Source organism: Sinohyriopsis cumingii, chromosome 6 (genome assembly GCF_028554795.1).
Source record: "Sinohyriopsis cumingii isolate HCF-2022 chromosome 6, ASM2855479v2, whole genome shotgun sequence".
NCBI lineage: Eukaryota > Metazoa > Mollusca > Bivalvia > Unionida > Unionidae > Sinohyriopsis > Sinohyriopsis cumingii.
This window is the reverse complement of record NC_142966.1, coordinates 32109651-32135303: the sequence shown is the minus strand read 5'-3', so window position 1 is coordinate 32135303 and position 25653 is coordinate 32109651. Positions and strand designations below refer to the sequence as shown.

Genomic DNA, 25653 nt, shown 5'->3' with positions numbered 1-25653 from the left:
CCACGCTGCAGACATCGTAGCGATACTACTGAAAAATTGTTAAAGCTACGTTAAAAAAGTCCAAATCACACACACACTGCTTTGGTGTTTTACGGCACAGCAACACACGCTGGTCCACTGCAGTTTCTGCCTTCTTTAATCGTCACTTTACACTTTACGCATACAAGAGAACGATGATAAAAAAACTTGTATCATCTTTATTAATAGTTATTATTATTATACGTATCGATGTATATGGCATGTATGCTCTCTACAATAATAATAATAATAATAATAAACAACGAAGCTTGCATACTGTTGTGTGCACTGGTAGTAAAGATGGACTTTCAGCTAAGATTAACCGATGTCTCATCATGCAAATGCTTCGAAAGAAGAGTAGGAATCAATACATTTATCGCCTAAACAGTCTACATACACACTGACTTGTTTACACAGCTATGATTTTTTACCCCTTGGGATGTTGACATGACTTGTGGTAACATAGTATATATGTTCTTCTATGTTGTGACTCAAATAGTAACATTCTAAAAATACCGCATGGGGCTTTCCTTTTCTTTTTATAGTCTGGTAGCCTAACCCTTGTTGACATTAAACCTTGTTTAAATTGAAATCCTTTTATTGCTACTATGTGCACAATAATGGCATAAAAAAAGAATACATTAAATATAGTAGTCATCATTATCTATATATATATTCATATATATATAGATATATATGCTGTCATGTAGACTTTAGTTAAAGAATCTACCTATGTGAACAGATCGAGTTCGGAAAATTGTAGTTAGGATACCAGACTATCCTTCAGTTGAGGTAGACGACGCCATTTGCAACCTTAAACTAGATTGAACCGAAATTTTGAGTCAAGTTTCCAATTTTAGACCTTTGATGTGGAAATCCCCCTTTTAATTAATTATATATAATAACTCATTTCGTCGTAAAATGGTCAGTTGTTCATACAGGACGCTTCAAGAATGTATCACTCCTGAAAGATAACTGAGAATTATACGAAGTCAACAGTAACGTTTTGGCGCCATTGTCAGTGAAATATAGGACGTTCAGGGTACATTTTTCAATATCTTTTCAAAATAATATTTATGCATAGTTATTTCTAAGTTTCTTTGTAAATTAAGTAGAAATTAATGATGAATGTTAGCTGCAGTAAAACTTTTGTGTGTACAATCATGGTCACGTGTTTTATCTAGTCCTACATGTTGAGACCTCGACGCAGAAATTTATGCTTTGGGCGTCAAGGTCTTACAGCCTAACTAACGGCGCTGTGTAGCGTGTTTGATGTCGACTAACATCGTTACGAAAGTCAGATTTTAAGGAATATTTCACACAACTGACAACTAAATTAACGACGCTTTTCTACAAAGTAAAGTCATAATGTTTTAGTCAGACTTACTCTGATGTCTTTTCTCAATTCAAATTCTCACAAAAGAAATGGACCTGTTTTCAAGTTTCGCTGGCATACATTTCAATTGGCTGTAAACTGATGAAAGCCAAGAATGCCGAAATCGGGTTAAGTTGAAATATTCTTTAACAAAACGAATAAAAAAAATATTGGAACTGTAAGCAACATTTCGTTTCGTTCAAGAAACATAGCCCCAACATGAACCTACTTGCACTTACTTCGGCATACCTCGGCTACCGTCACATTGCAACAAATTCAAATGTATGTCAATGGAACATGAAAATGCATCCATTTGCTAGTATCATATTTTCATTCTGCCAGGATAAAGACAGCACAGTAAGTATATTAACCCTTTACCTCATACAAACGTCTTTGGACGCCTCTACTCCATTCGCATGGAAGCGCCTTTTGACGCCTCTACAAGATTCACATGGAAGCGCCTTTTGACGCCTGCCGTAAACATTGGCCATTTTGAGCTAGTTTTCATAGCGCCATCTTCGGGGAAAACCCCCCTAGTAGATACCACATTCATTTCTGTGAACGACAATTATGTCAGATCACGTGATCGCTATTCATGCACTGGTCGATATCTGCTATTTAAAGTAACTGGGTCGTAATCTCCAGTCTCCAAAATGGCAGCCGCAGATTTCATTCAGTACGTACGAAGTTTTCACACTTAGAATAACAACCATGAAAGATTCAATAAATTAGGTAAAGTCTCTGATATTGATGTAGGCAGCAATTAGTTTTTATAAATTATCAAATTCAGATGACTTAGTGATATACACACACGAGAAAAACCTTGTAACTTTGTCACTATGCTCTATGAGGTAAAGGGTTAATTACACATAAATTAGTGGAAGAGTGTCGATATAGGCTGCCAAGTGTGTGAGATGTTCCTGAAACTTTGATTACTCATTCCGATGCCAACGACATCGGAACAGGCTATACAAGGCCGTTATTTGGATAGAAAGACATAGCACTAAAACAAAAACGTGCTTTGTCATACATTGTTGTACTAGTGTTTTATACAGTGTAATCACTTAAGATTCTTAACTTGAGCAACTTTGTTGCGTGTTCAGGAGATGAAAGTTGACATCATAATACGCAAAACATTTTTACCACATATTCTTTCACGCGTCACAATTCTTTTTACTTGGTAGTCCACGTTTCCTTAGTCCTACAACGTAAGACACATCACCCGATATTTCTGTTCTAGGGGGGTGATGGGTCTTATTGCCTAACTTACGGCTCTGTGTAGCGTGTTTTGATGTCGACTAACAGTGTAACGAAAGTCAAATTGTCGGGAATATCACACACAACTTGCAACCAATAACGACGCTTTTCTACAAAGTAAATTGATAATGTTTTTGACAGGTTTTACTTACCCTGATGTCTTTTCTAAAGTAAATTCAAATCCTCACAAAGAAATGTCAATTGCCTGGAAAGCAATGAAAGTTGGGAATGCTGATATGGGGTTAAGTTGAAAAATTATTCTTTAACGAAACGAATAAAAATATATTATGCCTATTGGAACTGTAAACAACATTTCATTTTGTTCAAGAAACCTATCCCCCACATGAACCTACTTAAACATACTTTGGCATACCTCGACTACCATCGCATTGCAATAAATTCAAATGAATGTCAATGGAACATGAAAATGCGTCCATTTGCTAGTGTCATATTTTCGTTCAGCCAGGATAAAGACGGCACTGTAAGTATATTATTATACATAAATTACTGGAAGAGTGTCGATATAGGCAGCCAAGTGTGTGAGATATTCCTGAAACTTTGACTACTCATTCCGATGTCAACTGACATCGGAACAGGCTATACAAGGCCGTTATTTGGATAGTAAGACATAGCACTAAAACAAAAACAACATGTGCTATGTCTTACAATGTAGGACTAGAGTTTCCTCTGACCCTTGCCACCTCATTTTTGATATTTGGACATTGATGTTAGGGTGTAGGGTCAGAGTCCACTCCCTATCGAAAAGTTGGGATTTGCTGACACTTTGGCGATTATATTACCACTGATGTCATTGACATGTAGATTTGTATAGTCCTGTGACTCAGAATGCAAACAGCAAGATCCAGGTCAAATTTCAGCAACGATGTACTTTCGTCTTGTCTGTCAGTGGATTAAAGATCTAACAAATGCTATGCTCGTAATTTCTGAGAAAATAAATCATATTCCTATGAATTTCATGCAGGTGTATCTCAATGAAAGGTTGTTCAAATTTGCTAGGCCGGCTACTTAGCAGCTGCCCTGTGCCAACACCAAATGGTGTCGGTGAATTCCAACTTTTCAATAGGGAGTGGACTCTGCTCCTACACCCCAACATCAGTGTCCAAATATCAAAAATGGGGTGGTAAGGGTCAGAGGAAACTCTGATTTTTTTCTTGGTAGCTAAATCCCAAACTGAAATAGGTCAGTTAGGAAAATAACCTTAAACCGTCTACATTTTAAACTCTTGTAGATTAAGCCTATTGAAAGTTTGGTTTTCTTGGTTTGGTTTTGACTTTTTGTTAACAATATTGTGTTGAGGAAATGGGAGCTAAGTGCCTTTTGCAATGACACGCAACCGAACTGGACGGGTTAGCATCAGCATGCTATGGTAGGATTACATATGAAAAGATATTAACAATAAAGCATTCATGTTTTCTATTTTCATGATTCTTGTTCCTGAAGATTGCACTTTTTTAAGAAACTTGTTACAAATGCTAACAAGGTTTGCAGTTCGAGAACAGATGCTATTCAGCATGTCCATATTGGTCTATTAATTTTGTAAAAATAGTTCATAACCTAAATCTAGTAGTTTTTACTCCAAAATTTTTTTGAGGATTGAACCAGTATATTTATTAATTTATTCTACATTAGGAAAAGGATCAAAATTATTCATTCAGGTCTATATGTTATCAAAGCTTTTGTGACTTCATTACAGCAAAGAATATAAAGAAATGAGTGATATTGGGATATTACATTGGAGAGCAACTGGGGTAATCAGTGATGCACCTGGAGCACGTTAACTCAGATTTTGTATAGTGGCCCCCAAATCTTTACTTCAGTGTTCCCCTCGGGCATACATTTTCATGAGGGAAAAATCCTGTTTTGTATCATCAGTGCATGTCTTTGTTGTCCGTGGTCACTAAAGGTAATACAGAACTTTAAGATGTCAGCTAACATCCATTTTAAATTCACGCTTTTTGGCAATCAAAACATGCAAGGTTTGTAGTAGTTGATAAAGTTGCAATGCAGTGTGATTTATGGCTTCTAGTGTAACATGTTATCCAGGTTGAATTAATAGAAATAAAATTTATATGGTGAACACTTGCAGAAATAGAGTTTTGCATTTTGTCAGTTCAGTATTAGTTTGAAAAAGAAATATAGTTAAAAAGCATGGGAGTTACAAGAGTAAACTTGAGTAGAAAATGAGTGAACACTAAAGTAAAGTGAGTCAAAGATCTGGAATAGAAAATTCTGAATTGCAATACTTTTCAGATAATCCAGATATTCAGAAATGTAAATGTTCTTATAGGCTACTTGAGGATTTGATAAAATGTTTATAACATTAATATAAGTGTCCAAGGAAAGTGTATTGCAGTGCAGATTACAAGTTTTGAGGTAGCAGAGCTGTTACATCAGAAGAGATTAAGTTTTTCTTCCCTCTGTTACCTTGACATTAAGTATTATCTAGTATCTAGTATTTTTCATTGTTAGTTGGAGGACAAGAGAGCACAATATCCGCTGCCCTTGGCACCTTGATGCAACACTGGGTAATTGACCAAATGCAGAATGAAACAACTGCTCCCAAGTGCTGATAGCATGCAGTCCTGCTTAATTGAAACCTACAACAATCTACTTGACAATTGTGCGAACATTATTGTTATGCTCTTCATGATGATTTATCATGTAATTTTCAATTTTATAAATCTACCTTCACCGGTGCCAGATTTTAATAAAGGCATATACATGGATGTAAAATTAGTCCAGAATATTTTGCAGTCTGTGCAGATCCGAGTATCTGGGGGTATATTCATCAAGCATAAAAATCACAGAGGCTTATAAGATTAGATGTCTGCATTTACAGGGTTTTTTAAATTCCGCAACCCTCTTCCCACTCCACCCCTAAACATTCTCTCTTTTAATGATGGTTTGAATTGACTGTCTTGTATATTTCAGCATTCTTGTTTTATGTATTTATCTATTGATTTCTTAGGCAGAATATTTATTTATTTGTCTATTTATAATAAACTGTCTTAACCCTTTCATCACTATGGACTGGTTTTCCAGTCATGGGGAAGTAAGTCCGTTAACACTATGGACCGTTTTACCAGTCTGGAGCAGTATTCTTCTGTAACGTTATAGTACCTGACTATATAAATTTCGGGGTACCTCTAATAACTTCCTACTTGTAATGTAGATATTATATTTGGATTATCTCGTGAGTTTAGCTTGTATACAGCTAGAAATATTGAACAAAGTAGGCACTTTTAATGAGTTTTACGATAGGTGAAATTTGTCTTCAAAATGTCAGAGTTCGATGAAACATCAGATGAGAGTGAAGTGTCATATTTTGAATTATCAAAGGATTTTACCAATTTCAACCTTGTACAGTTGGATGAAAATGATAGAAGATGTCAGGAGAGACAATGGCATGCACTTGTGGGTGACAATGATGAAGATGAAAAGGACTTGGAAGATTTTGAACTGGAGGAATTGTACGCTCCACGTAATTTTGTTAGGACGAAGTTGGAAAACCAAAGAGATTTGTTTCAGTTTTCTGAGAGAGTTGGACCCACCCGAATGTTAGATGGCTCCAGGAAAGCTTTGGAATATTTTCAAATATTCTATTCAGATGAAGTTTTTGGAAACATTGTCCATCTAACAAATTTGGATGTGACGATCAAACGGGCCAGCGGCGATACAGGTGTTGGACAGACCTCACCTTGGATGAAATCAAGGCATTTTATGGAATTTTAATTATTGTGGACAACATGAAATTTGACAGGGATGAATTGTATTGGTTGGAAAGTGATAAGCACTGGTTTCTGGGATCCAAAATTGGCCAGGTTATGTCCAGAGATTGATCTTTTCAGATCAGATGCTATTTGCACTTAAGTTATGACAGGTGTGTTGCAAATTACAAATTACACAAGGTAAGATATTTGTTAGACCATTTAAGACATGCATTCTGGTCTGAATATGTCCCTCACAAACAAGTTATGGTTGACGAAGCAGTGGTACCTTTTAAAGGGAGGCTGAGCTTGAAACAATACATATAAGATAAGCCAGTTAAGTTTGGAATAAAGATATGGGTTCTGGCAGATGCTGTGACATCATATGGTTATAATTTTGTTATTTATGTTGAAGAAAATGCAGAAGATGTGTATTGAAATTTTGGCCTGTCATCTAAGGTGGTAATTGCTCTTACCAAACCAATTGAAATGAAGGGCTATGAGATATACACCGACAATTTCTATACGAGCCCTTATCTTGCTGATTACCTGTACCAATGGAAAACATACCTGTGTGGAACAAAAAGAACAAATGTTGTGCTTGTTGTGGGGTTTAATGCCACACGATAGGCTATGCATGGTGGCCAGTATTAATGGTGGAGGAAGAACCTGGGAAAAACCACTGACCCACGAGAAGCCACTGGCAAGTTTTCTCACATACCCACATTGGCCGAATCCTAGACTTGAACCCACGCAGACAGAGGTGAGATGGCAGTGATTCGTAACGGAGAGTGCTTTAGACCCCTCGGCCACTCGGGACCCCGAAAAACAACAAATAAAGATTATCCTAAAGCCCTGGTACATTCAGATGCTGCTGCGAGAAGAATGTGTAGAGGAACATCAGACTGGCGCTTGAGTGAACCATTGCTTGCATCCTAGTGGAAAAACAATCGTATTGTCTACTATCTTTCATCATGTCCCCGACTAGTAGCAGATCAAACTACAGAGCGGCAGAATAAAGATGGAACAAGGACTCAGCTTCCTTGTACAGATACAGTGACAGAATATGCCAAATACATGGGAGGTGTGGACAGGTTAGACCAGAATAAAGAAAAGAAAACCATGCGATGGTATCGTCGGATAGAGATAAAATCGAGATAGTGTGCATTGTACAATGCCTTTGTCTTGGAGGGTACAGTTGTGGATCATAATCCACCTGGAAAAAGGGCAATTGCCATTTCTCATGGATGTGGCCCATGAGCTGATTGGAAATATTCATCAAGTAAGAAGAGCCTTCAAAAGACCAAGACAATGGAACATTGATGTAGAAAGACTGGATGAGAAAGCACACTGGCCTGTGCCAAGTGGGATTGCTGACAGACTGTGAAGTCTGAAACAAGAAGCACAAAACTACAAGGCCAGCCATCCAGGCGTGTCTGTGATGGATAATCCCTTCAGGCGCTCGAAAACTACACTTATGTGTGACAGATGCAAAGTTCCACTGTGTTAATGCCAGGAGCACCTGTTTTGTAGACTTTCATAGAAAGGTTTATTACTGGTAGTGAAAACATACCTGTGTAGTCTGCAGGTGACAATTGAATAAAGATTACATGCACAGACATTGTAAATGATAGATTCTTCTATAAATTCAGTTATTATACTGGTGTTATAAATTTTAATTTACTTGAGGATAAATGAAAAAGAGCTTTGTGAAATTTATTGTTTTACTTACGATTAACTTTAAAGAGAATTTGACAAGCTTCTACTTGTCAAATACCTGAAAGAAAGACTTGTCTTGCTATTGGAATTATTCATGAGTACATCTAGGGTCAATTGAACAAGTTTTGGGAACTTTCTAAGAGGTAAATAAATAATTACTTGTATTTTAACAGTTGTAACAGATCTGCACATTTTAGTGAATTGGTCATAAAATTTGATTTTTAACCATGATCTTTACACCAATCCAGCCAGATATCTTTAAAATTGGCAAAGTTATTTTATTTCAAAATCCACAAGTCATTTTGCTTTACAACTCCAAAGTTACTTAGTGTTGAGGACTCTGTGCCTAAAAAGTTACTTAGTGATGAAAGATTTAATAGTCTCCAGACATAAAATATAATCAGAGATCTTGGAAACACTTAATTACGCGTATTTGGAAGCCAATTTTTGATCTGGGATGCAGAAAATCACTGAAGTGGGAGTCCTCCGTACGCATGTAATAGGTGTGTAGCAAAATTCAAAGACTTGCTAGTCCTGCTTCAGCCACCTGCTTTGTAGGAAACTGTGTTGATCAGTTTGCTGTGCTGATATCTACAATGACATAATTCAGTGACTGAAAGACCCCTGATGTACATGTTGCCATTTTATAAGAGTACATAAAAAAGAATATGATGCAATAGCTGGGCAGCAAGTTCAAAGGCTTTGACTGGCGGCCGAGTGGGAAAATGTACTGGTATTTACAGTGATTGAATTCAGAGGCAGAAAGACCCAGAGAAGTACATGTGGTCATTTATAAACGTACATTAAAAAAAAACAGCTTTAGCTTTCGTTATTGTGTTCATTTCCGAATGTAGCGGAATAAGCAGTGCACGTGACCTCAGAATCAAAACATGTTGAGACTTAGACAAAATGCCATTCGTAAGTGGGTGACAGGTCGCCTAAAAATGTAAACTTCACCTTCTTCTGTTAGGAGGCGAAAACGACTTCTCCTTGTGATTATTTAAGAGATACATTGACTGACCATAACATAATTTTTTAAAATGCCCCTCACTTTAGAGCGGTTAATTCTAGTGTTGTAGCGAAATGTATTCATAAAGGCATCAGTAGCTAGGCCTAGTTTTTATATCAGTTACATTGACAAACTCTTGGCCATTCACAAGCATTATGTTTTGATAACTGATTGACCATTACCCCTTTTCTAAGTAAGGTAGCAACTATCAATTTCCTGCATGCTATCCTTTGATGATAAAACATACAAACTTGTGTTTTAAGATCAGAATCGGTGATCTGGATATATATTAACTGCCTCTTATGCACTATTTTGTCATAAAATTAGTTTAAAACTGTAAGTGAACCAGTAGTGTCACTTAAATATGCTCCAATTGGTCAAGTGTATTACAATGACTGGCAGTTTGCATCGGGTAAGTTACATTGGACTAGTATTAGCGTCAATCCATTGGAGGGGTTCAGTACCTTGAAACCATGTGCAAAGTGTGAATGGTTTCAAAGTAATTTAGCAGTTGAAAACCCGAGAAAGACAACTTCCTGATTTTAGAGGAAAACCCTTTGAAACTTCCTTCACTTTGAAATCTATTAGGGAAATTGCACTAAACATGTCAATGAATTAGTATATATTCATGCTGTAGGACAGTAAACAATAGCCATTCAAAAGGAAAATATGTTCATCAAAGTGAATTATCTGGTTCTGGAAAAGCAGGAAATTTAATCTGCATTTGTGGCCCTGCTCATGTATGTATTATCTTTTGTGAGAAACAATTTAGATTTTGATTGTAAAGACAATGCATTGATTATTGAAAATTACTTCAATGTTTGTTTGCAGGTAGAAGGAGAAATAAGGAAATAAACAAGGACATTGAGAGAAGTGATAGTCCATTTTGTGGGAATTCAGAGAAGACAATCACCAGACATTAATAGCTGTTGGATAAATGTTCAACATGTTTGGGGCAAAACCATTTGGAACACCATTTGCAGCCACAAGTAAATATTTATGCAATGTAGATTTTTTCTTTTGCACACAAGAGTGGGCAGAAGACCTTTATCATATACCTCACATTTAGTTGTTAGTGACCTTCCTAAGATCACAAATACTGCTGACAAGAACTTCTATTGTCATTAGAAAATGACTCAGAACCACTGATAAATCACAACTTTAACAACTCATTATTTATTGTCAGATGTAGAACATGTATAGATGGTGCTTTCAACACAAGAAAAAATATTTTCTTTTAATGGGACCAGAACTATTCACTTAAAAGTTGTCCATAACAGATTGTTGGGTCAATATTCATCTAGTCCATGTCTATTTGCATTTCAGTCCATGTTTATTTGCATCTTAGTCCAGATCTCTTTTCATCTAGTCAATGTCTATTTGCATCTCAGTCCATGTCTGTTTTCATCTAGTCCATGTATATTTGCATCTCAGTCCATTCGCATCCTAGATCAAAATCAGTGTTAAGTTTGATTTTATTTTTTATTAGGCCAAATGTTAAAAGATATTTTGACATTGTAGCTAAATAAAAAGTGGACTCTTATTGTTAAATATGTCATTTTAGTGGAATTACTTAGATGTTCACTTAATCGGACATTTGGTAAGATGCCAGATTGTTCCATGTAAGGGAAGTATCAGTGCAAATTATGACCGTTAAAAGTCAAAATACACCAAGAATTTAATTTTAAAACGTACTAAATACACCTTAGAAAAATGCAAATTGCATTTGATCTTCGACTTAGAATATTGTCTGCTTATTGTACCTAATACTGTTACACATCTCCCCCCACCCACCCCCACCTCTGTCTCAAAATGGGCCAAAAGCCTAGCATTGTATGGAAGAAAGTTACATTGTGATTTAAAAATTGGTTTATTCCATGTACACTGTTTGTTTCTCCATAAGTTAAAAACCACAGTGTACCGAACTCCCATGAAATAAAATTATCTGTTGGACTGACATTAATTTTATCCTCATCAATGTTAGGATCAGGTATAAAAGTTTTGTGTTCTGTTCAAGTCAGATGTAGTGGAGGTGCATCATAGCGAGGTGCACACTTTCTGTTTGTTGATTGTTGTTTGATTTGTTTTAGCTTACCAGGCCATAAGACCAGGTGTGCTTAAGATAGGCTCTGCTTAAGATAGGCTCTGCATGTGTCATGTGTAATCTATCAGCAGTTGCTTCTTACTGGTTTTGAGTCTATATTCAGGATCTGGTTTCAATGAAACTTAGACTGACAGCTTATATCTTCAAGATCTCAGACAGGTTCGATAATGAGAAAAATCCATGCATATTAACTCATTAACCCGAGGAGGTTTTTGTCGTTTTCGCCTGAAATGCAAGTATGAAACACATTTTGGGGGCTATTTCTAATACATCCTAATGCATCGACTTCCAAGAGATTTCCAGTTAACCTAATGCCTAGTTGTGTTAGAAACATCGTGTTTCGTTGGCTATTTCACTCGGCATGAGCAGAAGGGTAAAAGTTTGAGGGGGTTTTTTGTGCCTTTTATGTGCTTATTGGACCCATTATTTTCGTATCCAGACCACTCTTTATTCCAAATGCCGATCTTATCCTACTTTCTGCGAAGGTTCACCTGTTTGTGTGCAGTTCAGACTGGTATGCCTTAGATCTGAGGCCAAAAAGTATAAAATCTGGAAATAAAATCAGATTCCAACCACAGTAAAATTTTTGGAGGAAAAAAATCAGATAAAAAATTTACATTTTCCCTCTGTATTTTGTCGCGCAACTAGAACATCCAGATTATATGGTATCATTGTGGAGCTATATGTGTCTTCCTTTCTATAATACCACCCACTTTAAAGTATCTTAAATGACCTTGATGCTACAGAGCGCGGAAGTAGACTACTACCTCCTGACACGTAAACAAGGCGCATGGGGTAATTGAGTTAAAGGGGTGATATTGTTGTGATTGGTTGATCTTGATGTCACTCTGGGGGTAATTTTTTTGATCTGATTTTGATAAAAATTGGAATATATGCCTGTATTGTATAAGGATCTCAAATAAGTTCAGTAATGAACAAGATACACACAGACTCTCTGGAGGCCGTATTTATGATCTGACATTGGTTGTGAAACTTGGAATGCATACTTCTATCATCAGGATCTTTTACAAGTTATGTAATGAGTGAGATCAGTAATAATAATCAGGTATGTTGCATCAAATTGGTGGGCCCCGAGTGGTCTAAAGTGCTCTCTATTATTGATCACTGCCATCTCAACTCTCTCTGCATGGTTTCGAGTCTTGGATTCAGCCAATGCAGGTATGTGAGAAAGCTTCTGGTTGGTGTGTGGTTCTTTCTGGGTTTTTTTCCGTGTTCTTATTCCACATTAATACTGGCCGCCATGTATAGCGTATCATGTGCTGAAAAATGGCGTAAAACACAAAAAAAGCATCAGATTGGCCAGGCTTGTTAACATAATTCTGGTTCTTTTGTGGTCAGACTTGAAATATGGGCTTGTATTATCGAGATGTTAGATGGGTTCACCCATTCTTCTGAGCAAGAGCCATGTATATAAATCTGATCGGATGACCTTGTTACATCTGGAGATCCAATTTCTTATCTAATTTTGATCAAGCTTGGAATACATATGCTTATATCATAAAAATTGTGGACAAGTTAGATAATAAGCAAGGTCTCTGCATACTAATGAGGTTATTTTGCTGGCTGAGCTTTCTACCACTCTGGAGTCACCAGGGCTGATCATATTTTGTTTTCATCCACTTGTCTAGGACAAGTGGTTTCAGAAAATTCACTTTTCCCCACTTATGTTTCTCTTGTCCCAAAATTGTAATCACTTGCCAAGGTTTGATGAGATGCGTGCACTTAATTATCAAAAGTAACAAACAATATAATGTACATTATCATTTTTAAAAGAATATATTTTTTCCAAAAATGCTTCATTGAATCTATATATTGGTTACTTCAGTGTGTGTGTATATATATTAGCTGCCTGATTTGAAAAAAGTCCATGTACATGTCTGCCACCAGGACGTGTGCTAAGCCAACAATTGATACTGCTGTATGGGTTGAAGTCCATAAGCTTTGGCCCATTTGCTGAAATGTTCATTGGAATTTGTAAAGTGTCTTGGTTTGAAGCATTCTTTAATGAAGTTTTGATTAAATTCAGTGAATTTAATCTTCATTCACACTCGGTAGTGGATGGGCTTCAAAGAAACATGATTTCTAACAGTTTGCATAACAGATTGAGAGAAGGTAGAGTATTCACTAAGAGTGTTCCAAGAAGTTCAACAGGTGGATCTGTTGACTGCTTGTGTGCTCCTGTCTTCGCTTTAAACTCTAAATACTACTGCTGAATGGCAGGATTTTGAAATAACTTAAAGATGTTTGAGAAGAACTTGCAAGTAATCCCACCCATATTTCATTAGAGCTTCCATCTTGTGAGGAACATGCCTCTAGTCTCGGACAAATGGTTGAATTTCGATCATGTGCCAGTTTTGGGATATTGTTTACAATAACTGCAAAACATCTTTCATTCCAAGTGAGTAAATTCAAGCCAGGGATTACAGTCAGCCCAGTGCGCTGAAAATTTATGTTGTTTAGTTTTGTCTTTGACATTTGTTTGCCGCCACAGATTCTGATTTGTGCCTATTTGTAGAAATAGTGACCTCATGCTCAGTTCCAATTGTATGTTTTATTCTTACACTTTCACATGAATTGTTTTTCTCTGAATCATCCTTATCACTGTCCTTGAGAAAATAATTTAGCCAACTCATTTCATTTTATCTACAGTAAATATCAGCTTGCTTGACTGCTACTTCAAAAGTGATCATACATTTTGTCATTTAAATACAAATATAACAGCTCATTAATTAGTATTATTGTTTCACTTCAGAAGCAATATTGCATGTGGATACAACAGAACTGCTTCAAAACCATATAATTAGTCACACCAGCTTTCTGTTATTTGGTGTCTTTTGATTTTTCAACACTCTTGTCACTTTGTTCAAAATGCAATAAAGCAGTAATAGAATGTGCACACATGAAACAGTTATCAACTACCACTGGTAGGTGTGATACAGAATGTAAATGTATTCATAGAAAGTAGTAGAATCAATTGTTCAGTACTCCCAGAGGGCATTAATGTCAAGATAAAGGTTGATAAAAGTGATTAAAGCACAAATATATAGACTTGCCTGACTTTTTAAAATAGAAAAAAGCACTTGTCCTGGACTAGTGACTTGCAAAATTTTACTTGCCTGACTGAAAATGTCTGGGACACAAGGGATTTTGATCAGCCCATGTCACATTTTTGATCAAGCTTGAAATGAGGACTAGTATCATAAAGATCTTAGGTGGATTGATAATGTATGAGCTCCATGCATATTAATGAGATAGTCTTGCATCTGATTGGCAAAGCTTGTTACCTGTCATGAATCTATATTTCTGATCCAGTTTTGATCACACTTGAAATATGGGCTTATATCTTCAGGACCTCGGATGAATTCGATAATAAACAAAGTTGATGCATATGAATAAGGTGAGCTTGCATCTAATTGCCTGAGCATATCTAAACTTAGAAAGCCTTATTTTTAATCCGATTATGATCAGTTGCCCAATATGGGCTTATATGATCAAGGTGATGCACAAGTTTAATAATATATGGTATCCATGCATATTATTGAGGTGATCTTGCATGTGATTGGTTGTGCTTGTTACCAATCTAAAGACTGTTTAATCCAATTTTTATTTGAATTGGTAAATTTGTTTAGTCTACCAAGGTCTTGGATGAGTGTAAAAATGAGACAGATCCATACATGTTAATGAAATGATCTTTTATCTCTTTGGCAAAGGTTGTGAATCCTGTAGTGACTGTTTCTCATCATAAATTGTTTTATATTAGGATCTGGGATGACTTTGATTATGAAAGAGAAACTATGCTTTTATCATTTGACAGGTTTTAATTTTATATCAAGATTAGAAAAAGAAGTAAAATAGCTTACAGAACCAAGTTTTAAAAGGTTTTGTTCTTAGAACACTAATTAAATCAGCTTAGTGTAATGGTTAGCTGTTAAGTTAATAGTCAAAGAGCTATATCAGACTCACTTGGGCCTCTTGTTTCCATTTTATCAAAGGATTATCTTGGTTTGCTCTTGATCTATTGTATTTGTTTCCTAATTTTAAATTGATTTATTTTAGGCACATTTGGATCCTCAACGCCATTTGGTATGTATTTTAATTAGTGCAACATAAGAGCTTTCGATAAGATTTAATAAACTGGGTAGTTTACTTCCAGGTTTGGAACTAATTGCATTTTTTATGCCCACCATCTGTATATTATGTTACAAGATCCATCCATCAGCCTATTTTCAATTTCATTTCCACATAATTTTAATTGCCTGCAATCTGCAATTATCAAATTTTGTAAATGGCTTACACTTGTTGTAAAGAATTCTGCCTATTGATTTTAAGCTTTAAAGCTTGTCAGTCAGGGTGACAGGTAGAAAACCTATTAATTTTGTTTGCCACAAGCTCAGTCATTTTGGTCATTGTGATACAAAGACAAATGGATTTTGCACAGTACATTTTGTTCTTGAGTAAGTTCCTTGAGCAAACTTTGTCATGAAGAAACCTATAGATATGGTTGTCTAAAGAGCAAAGGTCCCAGTTGTGATAAGTCCAATAAGAAAACAATACTTTTGTACAGTAAGTTTCTTTAAGACTGCAATCTTTGCTAAGGTTGGTAAGTAATCTCTAGAGCCAACTATGCCCTGCCAGAGTGCATCTTAGAGAACTATTAAACGTTGTGCAGGTGTCTAATTGATTGTTTATGGTACGCTTGTTATTGAAATGAATTGCCATCTCAAAATCTTGATTGCCATTGGCTATTTTCTTTAAGTTATCCATATAGAAGCATTGACTGCACTGTAGAACTTTGAAAACTGTTTCAGTTTCAGATATTATGGTTGAATTTTCTTTTGTTTTTGATTTTCTCAGTTCCCAGGCAAAAATGTTTCTTTGCTGGGGCTGAGTAAGTCATTCAGGTGATACCAGATATTTGAGTGATTGATGTGCAAGTTATCAAACTTTTACTGTAATTTGATACAACTCTGCCAAATATATAATTTTGGATATAACTCAGTACTGCTATGGAGCCATTGACCAAAAGTCAACATTTGTACTTGAATTGGTCAGTCATATGAAACTTTGATTTATATCTTTATGTTCTTTATAAACATTATTTCCCTCTCCAACACCACCCCAGCCCCGACACCCATTCATGCAGTCACCAAACTTTTAATCATTCCCATTCTGTTATGGTTCATGCTTTATCAAGGTTATATTTATTTCTTAATCTCTTTTTCTGCTTAATAACTCAGGCTACAACATATACCAAAATTTCTAGACATGTACATGGTTTGCAGTAACTGAAATGATGCCATTTAATCAGAAAATTAGAAAGAAATTTTTTTTATACTCCCACCCCATTAGGCTTAGTGAACAGCTGACAGCTAATATAATGTGTGTACCTTACGTCACTCAACTTCTGATTGTTCATTTGTTGTATGTGAGTTACCTTTTATTTGGATTGGATTCTGTTTGCAGACCTCTTTTTCGTAAAATATATCAGATAGTTTCAGTAAAATATCCGTAGAATTATTATAACATTGTTCACTACTGTTGCATATACATACGTTATAAAATAATTGATAATTGGGATGCTTTTGTTGGATCAATGACTAATAATCTATACAATGCCTTACAAACTTGAAATGGTGTTTCTTTATAATAAAATGTTACTAATCAAGTTTCTTTTAACAAGCATGTTTAAAGGTCAATACTTTACTTTGAAGAATTTTTTATCAGGGCTGTTCCGTTGAAATGTACATGGTACACAGGGAAGTTTTTTTTTAAAGATATATGCCAGAGTAGTATGATTATCCAAAGAGTTGATATGAAAATAATACAAAATTCAAAATTGCATTTATATGGGTTGTTTTCATAGATGTCACAATTGTGTACACAAATACCCACAATGCAACACGATTGACATTTCATCACCATTTTGAGTTTCTAATAAATCTCTGTAAACATTAGTCATCATGTATGTTGAAGATAAAAATCTCATTCATTTGTCGATAAGGATATTACTTCATTGAAATGATGCATAAACTATACTTGAAATTAAGTAGCCCTATAGCATGAAAGTAAAAAGTAAGCTTGAAGTTCCCTGGCTATTATTGAAAGACAGAATAGTGAAGTTGAAATGTAATCATGTTTATTGCTATCAAATAGAAATGCAGTTATTTTTGCAAACCTGCATTATTGAGATATTTGGAAAATATTTTGTATGATGTCCCTAATATTGTCATCTTGAAAGAATATTCCAGACATTGATCTTCAGGACACAGTATCAATTATGGAATTAAAATTTCATGGCATGAGTATTATTCCAGAACTTTTTATGTACAGATACTTCTTGTGAAAACAAGTGCTTGTGCCCAAAACAGCTGACAAACCAATTTTAATTAGCATGGTCAAATATTGTATTTGTGGTGAAAATGATGGACATATTATGATATTGAATGACATTGAGGACCATTCAAAGAAGTTTCATCTTCAGTGTATTAAAATGAATCATGTACCTAATGGAACATGATTTTATGCTGAATGTCAAAATCGAGTATTCTTGAAATGCTTTTAGAAATGTGAAATTATATATTATCAATTGGCTTTTTAACTTGAACAATAACCAAACGATTGATTTCAGCCCATGAAAATTTAAAGTCATTACATGTTTCTCTTTGTGTATCAATTTGTTTTTGCATCTTTTTATAGATGGATCTATTTGTTAATGAAAGAATAACAAAGATTGCTGAAATTTCAATGTTTTATTGGTAGAAAAAAAAACTGGCGAAAAGTCACACATTCAATTTTGTGTGTTTGAACTGCTGAACAGAATGTGATGTATTAGGATATTGTTAAGCACAAAATGATCATGTGCGATGAACAATGTTGTTAGGTACCAGTTTGCTTGGCTAGGGAATCAAAATGGTGGATATGGATGTGTACACATTTTATGACATCACATGAAAACAATGGATTGACAACTATTCCACTTTGAAAGTTCCTTCCCTAGGTCCCAAGTATGTTTTACTGGAACAACTCTGAGCATTATCAGTATATCAACCCTATGATATAATGTGTGCTATCACCAAATCTTGTCAGCTTTTATTTTTATTTCTGCTATGTGATATTAGATACATATTGTAAGAGAAAGAATTAACAGAGAGAAAAAAATCTGCTTAAGTGTCCTGTTCCTCTTAATGTGGTAATATTATTTAATTGGAATAGGTAGTTCATTGACAGTCACTTGGATGTTTAAATGTTTACTGATTTTGTAAATATTTCCAGGCAGTTAACTAAATTCAGCTTTTATACATGTATTACAGCCTTATTTATGACGGATAACTGCAGCTTGAATACATATCTGCTACTGGGCAATGTCAACAACTATTATTCTATGAAAATGCTAAGATACTTTTTATTAACTCCTGCATCATTTTACATTTAAGGAGTTGCTCTTTTGCCAGACATCATGCTTCAGTTTCATTAGTTTTTAGCTTCCACAGTCAAATGCTTAATTAACATTTTTTACAATAGTGAGTGTTTTAGAAGGCCCCTGATCTTAATCTGTCAGTTTTCGAGTAAATGAAAAACTGTAGTAAGTTGCTTGAAGATTAAACCTAGACCAGTAAGTCTCATTTTAGAAGTGGTTACAGTTATCTGAAATTAAGATTTTTATTGTTTTTTTTTTTGTTATCAAGAATACATTGCATTTGCCATTTTCTCATGGTTTGTTGCATAAAGGAGGTAATACCAGTACCTTTACTGCAAAAACCACAGGTACATCTGCAGGATTTGGTACACCAGGATTTGGATCAAACACTCCAGCCCCCACTGGGGGCCTCTTTGGGCAAAACACTAGTTCGAGCACTGCCACTGGACTGTTTGGAGGTGGCCAGCAGACTACTACATTTGGAGGGGGTCAGAATACAAGCTTTGGTAAGGGACATCGCATGTTACCTGTAATATATGCCATTGTTTTGCTGGGGGGGGGGGGTTTCATCTATAAGCTATAATTTTAAACAATTTATATTTAAGTATATTGTTGTTTATGGAACTTAACCCATTTATTATGGTGAACCCTTGACCCATAGATTATGAAATCTAAAGCTATTGTTTTTACTGTTTGAAATTTAAAAAGAGTCCACAATGTGGCTGTCCAATTACATTTTAGTAATCAGCTTTGATTAAGCAACCAGTAAATACTTTTGCATTATTCAGAAAATGAAACTACTCTAACCCCTATGAATATTCAAAGGGAGCTGAAGACATACAGTGAGCAGCTAGAGATCATTTTAGCTGACCCTTTTTTCAGCATGATAATTGATTTTAACGGCTAGTCAAAACCACAGTGCTGTGTGTAATGTTTCATTACACTCTGGCTCAAATAGATCTAAGCAGGGTTATCCTTGGTCAGTTTTCACTCCAGCTTGAAAAGTATTTGAATTTTGCTGGTTATTTAGAAAAGTGCTTGAATTTTGGTAGTTACCTTGAAAAGTAATGGGAAATTTGGTGGATACCTTGAAAAGTGATTGAAATTTGAGATTTGGTCAAAGAAATACTGGCCAAGTTCTTGAAAATGCTCTGTATTCCTTGAAAGTTCTATTTTGAAACATATTTCATTGGAAAACTATAAGTTAGTGATAAAAAACAAAAAACAATTTTAATACCACAGATAAAGCCAGAAACTCATTTATCCTGGAAATTATACTTCCAAGTTGGAAGTTAGACTGCTTGAATGTGCTTATTAATATGCAGCCTCGTTTGGAATTGTTACCACCTAGTGATGTTTAAATGAATGGATGCTACCTTGATCTGTGTTTTGACTTGGCTGATAAAAAATGCCATTCAAGTACTCGTCAGTGGGAATTGTATTTTAAAACATGTTTGTTTCAAGCACTATGTATATGTAAGCCAGCTAAGGTGGCCATGCAGTAAACAAAGAGCTATGTGTTTTGTTTGTCCAAAGGAAACTGAACTAATGGGTGAACTTTGGAGTCCCGTGTCAATAGTAAAGGAACAAAGATAGTGAAGCATCAGCAGTTGGAATGAATTTATAATATTTGCTTAAACATGAACAAAAATCAGTCAGAAACTCCAGCAAATAAGACTGCTAACTTAAAAGATTGATATAGGTGAGATGACTGCACACTTGGCACCCTTCCACACACATCCCCAGGCCAGTTCAGGTAAAGTATCTTCACACTGGCTTAGGTAGGTTTAATTAAAAAAAATAGTTCATGTCTAAGGATGAAATACTTACATGTGAAACTTTGTGGACTCTTCACACAGTAGTCAACATTTCTTATATATTTAAATGCAGTTAATTATGGTTCATAGAAGTTTTTTTTTAAATTTGTTGAAAAGTGTTTAATTTCCGGATGAAATATCAATAGCAACAATATTATGTTCAAACTGAGGCAAAATTGACTAAATTACAAATATATTTTATAATTCATACTCAATAGTGAAGATATTGTTTTCAGCATTTGGCTCAAGCTCAACTCCCAGTGCATCAGGTGGCCTGTTCGGTCAGAATAACCAATCGACAGCAGCAGGGCTGTTTGCAACACCTGTAAGCAACACTGCATTTGGTGCAAAGACTCCTGGATTTAGTGGTAAGTGCAGTTTAATGGCACATATCAGAATCATTATAGCCATCATGATTAAGCTGTACAGAACATGATCATCCTGTCAGCATTATCATGGTGAAACATAGGTACCTATTTTTCATTGGTGTTGGTGACAGAGTCAACAATGTTAAACAAAAGATGGAAATTTTCTGGTTGTTGTCGAAAATCAGGTTTTTTAATGCAAACTAATTTTCCTTTTATGGGTTGACTTTTTTCTGTTTTTTTTTTTAAATCAGAATATTTATTCCTGGATGTAATTCAAGTAGGAAAGAAGGTAGCAAAAACCCAAGACACTGTATACCGGAAGTTAATTGTCAAGGCAGGAATTGTTCATTGTTTCATTATACAGTTTCAAGTTATGTCTCATACACTCAAATCTTTCCATGACTTCTAAAAAAATTGAAATTTGTTGAAAGAGGAAAATGTATAGATACAACTAACTTTGACCAGTCAGTAAAAAAAAAAAAATCTGTTCAGATGGAGTTGGATAGAAGAAAAAGATCACAATAATGTTTTCGGAAATTGGGGGAACCTTTACTTGACTGGTGCATGGGCTGCCAAGACAAAATTGTTTCTGGATCAACTGGCAAAAAAGTTCTCCCTAACTATGTTAAAATGAACAAGCACAGACAGGGAAGAGCATGTTTAAATATGCAGAAGTTTTCAGCAGTTTTTCAGTCACTTTCATCTTTTAAAATGGCAGTGACTGCCTCAGGCCAAAAGAAAATATTTCCGGTCAGTCAACCATCCCAGTTTTTTGTTGTAACTCTAGCACTTATTTCTCCACGGGATGAAAGAAAATGCACCCCAAAAAATCCAAACCTGATATGTGCATTTAATTGAGCTGGTTTAGTCCAGTACTTGAAGTGTTTAGTACATTATGTATATACTAATCATTATAATATTATTTCAAGAAAACTACCTACCCTTATTTTAAAACCAGTGCAATAGGAAACGTGCATATTTTTTTTACCTCACAGCAGGCACACTGAAAGAAATGGGTATCAACAGTTCTTCACAAGTGACTTGTCAAAAGAATGAAAGAATATTCAAGTTAACAAATGACAATAATAGTTAATCTTTTATTACATGTTTTGATGATTTGAATGTGTTGTACATGTTTTCGGTTACTTGTGAAATTCTGCACTGGAGATGCTTGGAAAATTTTAAGGTTTTTTTTGGGAGGAGGCTGTTTCTGTCCCTGGTTAAAGTCTTTTTAAAATCCAATACTGTGTATCAGCATGTAGATACAGGTGAGACATGAGGTTTCTTTCGAATGCATTTGTCATTGAGCCTGTGTTGGCATAACGATTTACTACTGGTTTGTTCCCTCTATTTGGTGACTAGAATCTCTTCCATATTTTTAAAGAAAATATGTTAGAGGTAAATATTTCATTAAAATCATTTGTCTAATAATGTAAACTAAGATTGTAGATATGTAGGTAATATATATGATTTTGAGATAATTATTATATTAGGAAGACAAAGAAAACATGGTGGATTTGGCAGTTGCAACTTGATATACAGTGAAAGAAAAAGTGACTAATAAATACAGTATAAAAGAAATCATGTATGGAAGAAAACCATATTGAATTTATAGTCATATGTTTCTTGTCTCAAATTACATACTTCAGACAGTTTGTTATAACCTTTGAAAAATTATTTTGGAGAAAGTGTGCTCTTATGTGACCAAAAGACATAGGGTTAAAGGATTTTCATTTCTATGACATGAGTAATACTGTTTTTCCTCTTTTCTTTAACAGGTTTTGCTGCAACAGGTAATGCAGCATCTACAGGGGGTGCCTTATTTGGAGCCCAGAGTTCAGGAAGCTCATTGTTTGGCCAGCCAACAGGAAATATAGGTTGGCGATAACAATTACTCAAATAATGCATAGCTACATTATAGATAACACTTAGTGTCGTGTGAAGAGTGCATAGGGCATGTCTTAAGGCCAAGTGAATTTGTGGTATAACTTGGCATCTGGCATATGTTGGTCTGTCATTCATTGTGATCTGTCAACATTTTCTAATTTCTTGACAAAAACTGCAGGGTCAACTTAGATTACACTTGGTGGTAATCCTCTTCAGGACATGCTCTGCCAAAATTATATTTTTGGTGTTCTCCTGATAACTCTTTGATTTCCATAGCAACGCATTAAGTACTGATCAAAAACTAATGACTATAGAGTGACGTTCTTGACAGTTTGAGAGCGAAATTGATTGAGTGAAGGATTTGCTACTGCAAATTAAAGAGTAATTATGGTATGCATAGAGTTAATTTAATAGTGTACTTAGTATAAACAGCTGTTGGTAGTCATCATCTGCTTCAGTCTTGGGCCAACCATTAAAATTCTTTGGAGTTCTATAGATCATTTTGGTTTCGTCTCACATTCACTGATGAAGGGACTTAAGCTTCATTTTCTTCTGATTTTCTTCTGATAGTATTTTATATTAATAAAATCTTAGCCCTATATGCATTTATGGTAGGTCAACTGATTGTTATTTTAATATTCTGTATTTGTCTCCAGTTTTCAAAATTTTCTGTTTCTGTACCATTAGCTGAGATTTATTGCACAGGTCATACATTAGACTGGTCATTTAAAGACAGAAAGTCAGAAAAGTCACATTTCAGTCTCTTCTCTTAGCTTGGTGGGAAATTGTTTTTTTTTTTAGTACTTTTTTCTCTGGTACAGCTTAGCTAATTTTGAACATATTTCATAGGAATATTATTTAGAACATGCTGTAAAAATTGTGTCTAGTATGGTTACCCATAGCAGAGATGCAGCTTTCATAAAAAAACCTACAAAATATATTTTTTGTCAACTTTTTCAGAAGTACCTACCTGGTTATGATCAAACTTAATATGAATCTTTGTTGGGACATGATTTATTAACATTTTTTCTGGGATGGCTTCCATAGCAACAGTGTGGAAAAACTAGAACTGATGCTTATTTCCCATTAAGTTTGGCAGTTGTTATAAAAAAATCTATCACTGAATGATGTTCTGTGTGTAACACCCTTGTGATAGGGTAAGTCCTACCAACAACACCTTTAACATTAATAGAAAAGATGCATTGCTCTGTCAAGTCAATCCGAAGATACTCAAAGTTGGAACAATTGAAGAATATATCAGATTCCATCAGTTTCTACTAAACAGTTGGAAATTATCCTGATCTGGGTGTTTTTCGAGTTGTTCTACATTTGCCATTTGACAAGTGTATTCCAGCTGAGCAATGTCAGGCCCTTTTGGGTGTCTTGCTGTCATCTTGGACTTCTGATAATTGGTTTGCTAATGCGTTAAAATATGTTAATACAGATTGGATGAATCTTTCTTTTTTTCTTTTGTGTTGAGCTTGAACATGCTTCTCCTTCCCCCAACAATCTTGACCAAATTGTTCTGCAGACTTTTAACCTCACATTAGTGATCAAATCATACAATTCCTTCCATTAATTTGTTTACCCTGATAACATTCAATCGCTGTGTAAGAATTTTGTTTTAAATAACATCCACTATGGAACATACAAAATGGCTACTTTATATATTGAGAGCCAGCCTTGTTTTCATGTTAGATTTTCTGAGAATCAAGTCATTTGAACTTAAATTATGTAAACAGAAATTCTGAAGATATGAGAGAGAGAGAGAAAAATCAGATTTAGATGTTTTTTTCTTTTTTTTTTTTAGCTGCATGGGTAGAAAAAAATATATCTTTCTTTCTTTCCAGGTTTTGCAACAACTGCTACAAGTGGCACAACAGTGAAATTCAATCCACCCAATGGACAGGACACAATTGTCAAGAATGGAGTTACCACCAATATTAACACCAAACACCAGTGTATCACGGCTATGAAAGAATATGAGAATAAAAGTATAGAAGTAAGTACAGTCTGTTTTTGCCAAGTCTTAATGCACAAGACGGTGAGTTCTACTAGTCGTGTTAGCATCATCATTCAGTTGTTTTGAAAATATATGAAAGTCTTGTAAGTTCCAAATTAGGAGTTTTGTTTAACTAAAATTTCAGATCTTTGTTACTGTATGCCAAAAGATTGGTGAGCTGATGTGCTAAAATTAACATCTTTTCAGCTTATGGTTTTCCCACAATTTTGACTCCTAGATCCACTACGACTTTTAATTAGTGGATGTCCAGCCATGCCTGTGTTGGCACTAGTAATGAATATCTATTATAAAACAATGTATCTGCCAGTGAAAACATTCAAGGTTTGTTGGCCGAGCTGCAATGTAAAGTATTTGATTGCCATTATTGTGACATATTTTTGAGGTTAAAGTGACCCCTGCCATGAGGAAGATATCTTTTTTTAGGTTGAAGTAATGACAAAAAAGAGAGAAAAATTTATGCAAATACACAATTTATCATTAATTAATGATTTGTTAGTTTGGAATTAACAGTAATTCAGAAAATAAAGGTATTTATTAAAATAAATAATGGTAGATAAGGAGTTATATGAGAGCAAGATCTGGAATCCAAAATTCTATGGTGTAGCTTATTTCAAATTAACCAGATATGAAAACATTTTTTTTCCATGAGTTACTTGAGCACATCTTCAAACATTTCATTGCAGTAACTTAAGACTTGTAAAATATTGTGTCCCCTGAAGGTAGGGGCACAGTGTCCCTTTCCCTTGGGATCCACTAGTTATATGACCTCACCAAGTGTTACTTGGTAGTGTGTTGAATAGTTTTTTTTGATGTCAAAATACTAATAAAAATGAGTATATACTGTTATTCCGATGTTGGCACTTTTTTTACCAGAAGGGTTTATTTCTTTATATACACTAGGTTACAAAGA

General features: G+C 35.0%; 1 protein-coding gene across 4 annotated transcripts in view; it reads left to right on the top strand.

The window, feature by feature from the left end:
• Positions 1-816: 816 nt before the first annotated feature.
• LOC149796582 (nuclear pore complex protein Nup98-Nup96-like) overlaps positions 817-25653 on the top strand; it is a 142300-nt gene continuing 117463 nt past the window's right edge. For 3 of the 4 annotated variants that reach the window (XM_089961298.1, XM_089961299.1, XM_089961297.1), the window contains exons 1-7: positions 817-1060; positions 9938-10095; positions 15288-15314; positions 18960-19154; positions 20702-20833; positions 22612-22710; positions 24571-24722. In XM_089961298.1, the coding sequence (XP_089817424.1) occupies positions 10044-10095; positions 15288-15314; positions 18960-19154; positions 20702-20833; positions 22612-22710; positions 24571-24722 (657 nt within the window). In that variant the 5' untranslated portion in view covers positions 817-1060; positions 9938-10043. The remainder of the gene's footprint in view (positions 1061-9937; positions 10096-15287; positions 15315-18959; positions 19155-20701; positions 20834-22611; positions 22711-24570; positions 24723-25653) is intronic. The other variant, XM_089961300.1, reaches the window with a different exon arrangement.